Source organism: Frankliniella occidentalis, unplaced genomic scaffold (assembly GCF_000697945.3).
Source record: "Frankliniella occidentalis isolate FOCC.00 unplaced genomic scaffold, Focc_3.1 Scaffold106, whole genome shotgun sequence".
NCBI lineage: Eukaryota > Metazoa > Arthropoda > Insecta > Thysanoptera > Thripidae > Frankliniella > Frankliniella occidentalis.
Genome location: NW_026267235.1, coordinates 681,008 through 687,691, shown reverse-complemented (window position 1 = coordinate 687,691; position 6,684 = coordinate 681,008). Strand labels below are relative to the sequence as shown.

General features: G+C 58.1%; 1 protein-coding gene across 5 annotated transcripts in view; it reads right to left on the bottom strand.

The window, feature by feature from the left end:
• LOC113217386 (tensin-1) overlaps window positions 1-6,684 on the bottom strand; it is a 283,044-nt gene that overhangs the window by 131,460 nt on the left and 144,900 nt on the right. For 2 of the 5 annotated variants that reach the window (XM_052269949.1, XM_052269950.1), the window contains exon 1: window positions 3,413-3,803. The exons of the other annotated variants lie outside the window; for them this stretch is intronic. In XM_052269949.1, the coding sequence (XP_052125909.1) occupies window positions 3,413-3,469 (57 nt within the window). In that variant the 5' untranslated portion in view covers window positions 3,470-3,803. Of the gene's footprint in view, window positions 1-3,412; window positions 3,804-6,684 lie in introns of those variants that run through there. 5 annotated transcript variants of the gene reach the window in all.

The following is a 6,684-nucleotide window of genomic DNA, read 5'->3' as shown; positions in this document are numbered from 1 at the left end:
CCCCCCGCCCCGCCCACACGCGCGCGCGTGCGTGAGTGTCACGCCTCGGCCCGCACAGGAGGCGCCCCTACCCCGAGGCGGGCCCGCGCGAAGAAGTGGGTCGGGGGACGAAATAACTCACGCGATTGTGTGTCTATGCGCGCGCGCGGAGTTCGAACCTACACGCGGAAAAAGAAAGATTAGCTATAGCTAAACAATAGCTAAATCGGTATGGTAACTAACTAACTGTTAAGCAAAAAGTTGTGCCTAAGAATTTAGGTAGGTCGCACAAAATTAGCTACTATGAGCTAAAAAATTGTGTGGCTGAAGATTTAGCTGTCACTAATAGCTATTTTTTTAACCAGAATACAAATTACTTGAAAATGTTGCTTTTATTTAGCTACAAAAAATTTGTTTGCCTCATATCTAATTTTTGAGCTAAATAATTAGTTATTCCTCATTTAGGTAATGGTTTGCCTAGCTTCTAATTTTCGTTTCGCTAGAGCTTATCATTTTTGTTTCCGTGTGGGGCAACGCCAGGGACCCATAGCCCCGTCCAAACAGGGTGACGTACATGATGGAGCCGGTGCGCGCGCGGAGAAGTTTCGGCAGTGGGGGTGCGTTCAGGCGGAAGCGCGGGGCCGCCGCGTAGCATGCAGGCAGGGGCTGACAGACCGTCAGGGGCGGAGACCGACAGACGGACGGACGGACAGACAGAACGACAGAACTTTGGCGGCGTTTTGGGTCAGATCGCGCACGCTGCCACCCGTGTTGCCGCCGTAAGTCAGACCTGCGAGGGCAGGGAGATACTGCTCCGTGTTCCTATCCAGAAAAGTTTCTTTTCCAACGGGCAGAGTTTTATGCGTTTCCTGACTTTTCAGAGTGCGCGACGCAGAAAACGAACGACGTACGTAAGTTGGTGCACGTTGCATGCGTCCCCGCGCACTCAACTTATTGCATCTACCCATTACGCTACAGACGTCGCATGTAAGTCGACGTTTTGCGGCCGCCGGCAGAGTGCATCAACGTATGCGGCTGCTTCTCACCTGACATGTTCTTTTGCCCGGCGGTATGTGCGGCAGATGCACACACTTAAAAATGCCAAAGGTTTTGTCCCTGCTCGTCCATCTATATCCGCCCCACCACCAATACCAAAGACCAATAAGAGAGGGCGTCGGCCCGTCGGCCTAGTCACCTCTACGACGACCTTGACCTAGCCCAACGAGAGCCCCCCGCTATCCCCGCCCGATTCCACCCACATTTATCAGATTGGGAGGCCCATGGGAGGCCTAATCAATTAACCCCGGGGGGAAAGGAAGGAAGGTTTGGGGGCGAAGGGGGACTCCTCTGTCTCCTCCACGGACCTCATTCCGAATAACGCTTCTTCTCCTTGGAGCGCGGCAGGGCAGTGTGTGCGCTACCTTTATCAACAGACTGTAATTGAGCTCCAAAGGGATTTGTGAGCCAATCACTGGAGGAACAGGATCGGGAGGGACGGAGAAGCTGGGGGGCGAGCCGAAGCTGCCGAGTCGACCGCGGTCACGCCACTGGCTCGGGATCGGAGCACCTACCTACCTCCTGGGCCAGGTCAAGCACGCCAACGACACAGGGGCCGTATGGGAGGCGAACCTGACCAGGTCAGGCACGCCACAGACGTATCTTAAAGGCTCCGGGACAGGCGAGGCGGGTGGGGCGGGTGGCCCCGGAGGGGGTGACAGGGGCGTGGCGGGGCGTGGCGGGGCGTGGCAGTGCGTCGAATCACACAAATCAAGGCGAGTGGGCAGCGGGCCCACCGGGGCACTCCCGCTCGGTCGGTCGGTCGGTAGGTCTTAGTGGCGGGTACTTTCCTCATGATTAATCCCGGATGAATATTTATGGAAGAAGGGCTCTCCCCTCTGCTGCTCTTGCTCTGGCTTGCGCCCCGCACGGCGGGCGGCGGGTGCTCCACTGAGATCGTTATTCGGCCGCGAGCAGCAGCAGGGCGCGCATAGCATCTCTCCGAACTCCCGCGCACTCTACTACACTATAGTGTAAGCTACACACTGAAAATAATAGGCCAGGAAAGTGAAAACTATATATAGTGGGAATATATTCCTATAATAATCGTAATCAGTTAAGAATTACAGTAAAAACAACATCTGAAATAACGTGCTGGTGATTACAGTTATTTGTGGCCAAGGCTGATGCACTATACCGTCTACTTGGCTTCACCACGCTGCTAAAGTTAAGTCGGCATTGGGGTCCGCATGGTTGCGGGCGGGCACGCTCACACACACACACACACGCACACACACGAGACGGGTTCGCTTATGTCACCGCCAGGCCGGTGGCTTGGCTTCATAGCCGGCATCTCGTCTTCTTGGCAGTGGCTGGGTCCAATGGTTTGAGTTTCGCATAACCCGCATAACAGTGGATGAACGGCAAGAGAGAGAGACAGAGCGATAATGGAAGTAGTAGCAGGAGGGGGCAAAGTGCGACAGAGAGAGGACGCGCAAAAAGATTGTATGCATGACGACGATTGTCGCCCGAGGTAAACATTGAGCAAAAAGGCCGGCAAGGCCATCACTTTGCTCCCCGCGAATGCGCCGCGTTTGACACACAAACCGTCTATCATCTGCATCGGATGCGGATGAATGGCTTCCGAGAAAATCACCACGAGCGCCGACGGCACCATCTTTCCTCTCTTTTTTGTTGGGTTTCGAGCCTCCGTGCTCGGGAAACCACAAAATACAATTAAGTTACAAAAATCCACATTTTTGAAAATAAAAACATAAATTGACGAATGATATACGCCGTTTTGTGAGAGGGACACTACTTTCGTCACACCAAGAACCAAGATTTAGTGATATCACGCTCGTAGCAGGGCGCTCTCTTCCCGTCTCTGTCACTCTCTGCATCTTTGTCTGCTCCTGTCTCTCTCTGTCGTTCTCCCTCTCTCTTGCCGCTCCCCTAGGTTCCCACGGGTAGGCAATCAGTGAGGCACGCGGGGGCAGCAGCCGCTCGGCCCGGCCCCGGCGCGACGACGACAGCAGCGTTCCTCAGCCGCCTTCTCGTCTCGTCTACGGCCTACGCCGTGCCGTCGCCGGCCGCCTACGGCCCCTCCTCCTGCACCGGGTTCGAACACCAGGCCGACACACAGCTGTTGTCGCCGGCGTGCCTCAGCGACCGGCCGTGCCCGGCGGGCTGACCCTGATGCACTGTACAATCAGCTCACTGTGTCATCACTTCACTGCATGGTTTTTCGCCCGTCGTCGGGTGGTAAACGTTCGTCGATGCACTTCTCACGGTCCGCGCTTCGCCTCAAGAGTTGCGTTGCCGTGATGATAAAAAAGTAGCATACAAAAGCTACAGCGTTTACTACTTTTCACACGGCCTCTAGAGTGTCGTCGCTCCGTGAGAAATGCACCCACGCCGTTGACGCGTCCATCGTTACCTTGGCGACATCGCCACCGGCGGCGGCGGGCGAGGCGGTCCTCGCCCTCTCGCTCATCGCCGTCGTTCGTCACTCTCTTGTCAATAATCCCAATCACGGCGCATTCTTGTCACTCGCGAGTAGCACGGACGGCACGGCGACGCGGTCACTCGCGGCTCGGCGGGGCGGTCACTCGCGGCTCGGCGGCGCGCGGGCCGCGGCTGGGCTGGCCGCCTCGCCGCGAGCATCACCTTAGCACTGCCGCACGCACGCGGTGCGGGCCGCGAGGTCCGGTGCCGCGGTGGTCGCGGCGCGGAGGGGGGTGGCGGCCCGCGGCTCTCCAAGGCCGAGAGATGCTGCGCGCGCGCGCGGTCAGGTCGCACCCCGGTGCATATACACAAACGTGCGCGACGACTGATCGACGGCGGTACCGGTGCGGTACTGGCGGGTCGCGCCCGGTTCCCGCCCGGGTCCGCCCCGCGGTAGTGTGAGGGTACCCCGGGCGCGCTCCCGGGGCGGACATACCCCGCGCGGAGGTAGCGCGCGCGCTCGGGCGGCGGCCTCGTGAAACAGCGCGCGACGGGCTCCGCGGCGATACCCCCCGCGCCGGCCGGCACATCAGCTGATCGCCGCGTCCTTCCCCGCGCCGCGCCTCCCTCTCACCACTCCCTGCCCCTCCTCCGGGGAGAGCTCCCCGCTGCTGCCGCCGCCGCAGCGCGCCGCCCCCGCGCGGCCGTAAGAAGGACGCCGGCCGACGGCGACTCTGACGACGGACGCCCTGCCCACGGTGCGACGGTGTACCGGGCGTGACTTGGCGGACGCCTGCTAACCAAGCGGCCACTCACCTCGCCGATGTACACACACGTGTGGTGCAGCCAGCGGCGCAGCGGCGTCCGTCCTGGGGGTTGTATTGCGGGACGCCGTCAGGTTGGTACAGCAACAGAAGTCGCACTCACCGCCGTTTCTTGGATGTGGCATGTGGCGGACACCAGCAAGACAAAGTTATATAGGTGGGTGAATGGGGAGCATCAGGAGGAGGAGGAGGAAAACGACGCCGGCGTCATGGAGATGCATCAGGGGCACGCGGAGGTAAGAGGGTCATGGAGGTGGAGCGGCACACGACGTGGTAAGTGTGATTAATGGAATTAGTAAGGCGAATGTAAGGATCAGCGGGGTTAAGCGATCAGTCACAAAAGAGGACGGCGTCAAGCAGAGTGGACGGGTCAGGATGCCGAGGGCGTGTAGCATGAGGGGGCGGGCAAATGCGTACACCGGGACCTCACGCACGACACATGACGTCGGGTCGGTCCTCTCCTCCTCCATCCCGAGCTATTATGAGCAGCGACAGAGTGGTGTGCCCCGTGGTGTACTCGGCGGCCCCGCCCCACCCCGCCCCACCCGCCACGCCACGCCGGGACATGCCCTTGTTACACGATGTGCGCCCATAATGACGCGAGTACCGCCGTCCATAATCAATAATGCTTGATAATGGTTCTCGGCGAGGGCGTGGCGGGGCGTGGCGTGGCGGGGAGGAGATCGGCGTGGGTGTGCGTACAGTACAGAGAGCCGGCCCGAGTGCGCACCGCCGCGTCCCCCACTGGACCTCGCCTAATCTCAGCCGACCACAGCGGGGTCCCTACATACCCATTACAGAGAGAGAGAGAGAGAGAGAGAGAGAGAGAGAGAGAGAGAGAGAGATTATCAACCATCTCACCGCATGCATCGGTCGGTAAGGTGTCATCCAGAAAGTATGTCCGTCATTCTCCGCTAGGAACCAGCCAAGTTCGGCAAATGCAAGCTCTCATAGCGCCTGGCAGGTAGGCAACATCTCGCCTGCGATGCATGCGAGTACTGTGGGGTGGCCTACCATGAGTCTCGCAGGCGCTAAAGCTCCCAAAATTTGCCAAATAAATCCCAGAGAAAATCATACGTACTACTTTCTGAACTCAATATAACAGAATAACCAACCGGACACGGTTTGAGATGGTGTTGTCCAGGGAGGGCCCCGCTCTATGGTCCCGCGCGCCCGTATACCGCCGTTTGTACTCGCCGCCCTACAGTGCTGGCAACGTAACGAAACCCAATACACGCGACCCTGTTGGACCGCGAAGGTAAGTCGTGGCGGGGTGGGGCGGGGCGGGGTGGGGCGCCCCATGTCAGCCCACAGGGCCGAGGGGCCGCCCCGTATAGAAACCCAATAGCGAGCCTCACGTTACCGTTATATAGACCCCGATAGGAAACTCGGCTGCTTCGGAGTGTCTCCGCGTGCTGTTTGATTTGAAAACAATTATGCATATGTGTGATTTTTCTTCGTTCTAGTTGTTATCGTACGACGGTACTTATTGTTTACGCAGCGACACGATATGGGCAAGTGCACCGCATTGTGTACCTAGTGCAGCGCGCATACTGCTTTGACAGGAGTGTACCAAACTACTCCTGGGTCCTATCTCTCGGCTGTCGGTACGAAACTACAAACTTCCCTTTCCACTGCTGGTAGATGTAGAGGCGGGAAGGGGCGGCGTCCGAAAAGCACCGGCGCGACGGCGTCCTGTGCGCCACGGAGGAAACCGGAGGGAGAGAGAGAGAAAGAGATGTGGTGGAAGAGCGAGTGAGAGAGCGGCGGCGACAGGAATGCGACGGCCGCGCCGAGCTCGAAATTCACTTTGTCTCGTTAAATCGGAGTGGCACCCCGGGAGAAGGGCCACCCACACTGGAGGAGGAAAGCAGCGGCAAGAAGGAAAGGGACCCGCCACGGACCTTTCGCGCGTCGTTGTTTATTTTAGCAAAACTTTTGCCATTCTTCTTAATAAATTAAGAAAAAAAATATAGTTCAGCTAATAAAACGCCTGGCGCGCGTGGTGTGGGTAATAGCGCACCACCTGAGTCCCTTCTTATCAAGAGCGGATATTGCCGCGATTATACGCATGACATTAAGCCGTATCTCTCTCCGTTTCACTCGCTGCCCGAGCCCCTATATCAGGAAGAGCGAGTGAGAAGGAGATAGTGTCAATCATCAGTCAACGCTCCGTGCGCCGCCCCGGACTGGAGAGGGCGCCGCCGCGCACGTAACAACTGTCATCTTGAGTGAGAGAGAGACAGAGATAGGATAATAAAAATGAAAAGCGGAAAAACGGCCGGGGAGAGACGAGGAAAAGAAACTAAAAATAATAAATGAAAGGGCGACGATAAGGTCGCCATTCCATCTCCCCGTCGGACACACTTGCCCTGTTAATTGGGCCGCCCTGGTCGGGTGCAGCAGCAGGTTGACGACCTTGGAGGGGAGGTGGGGGGGG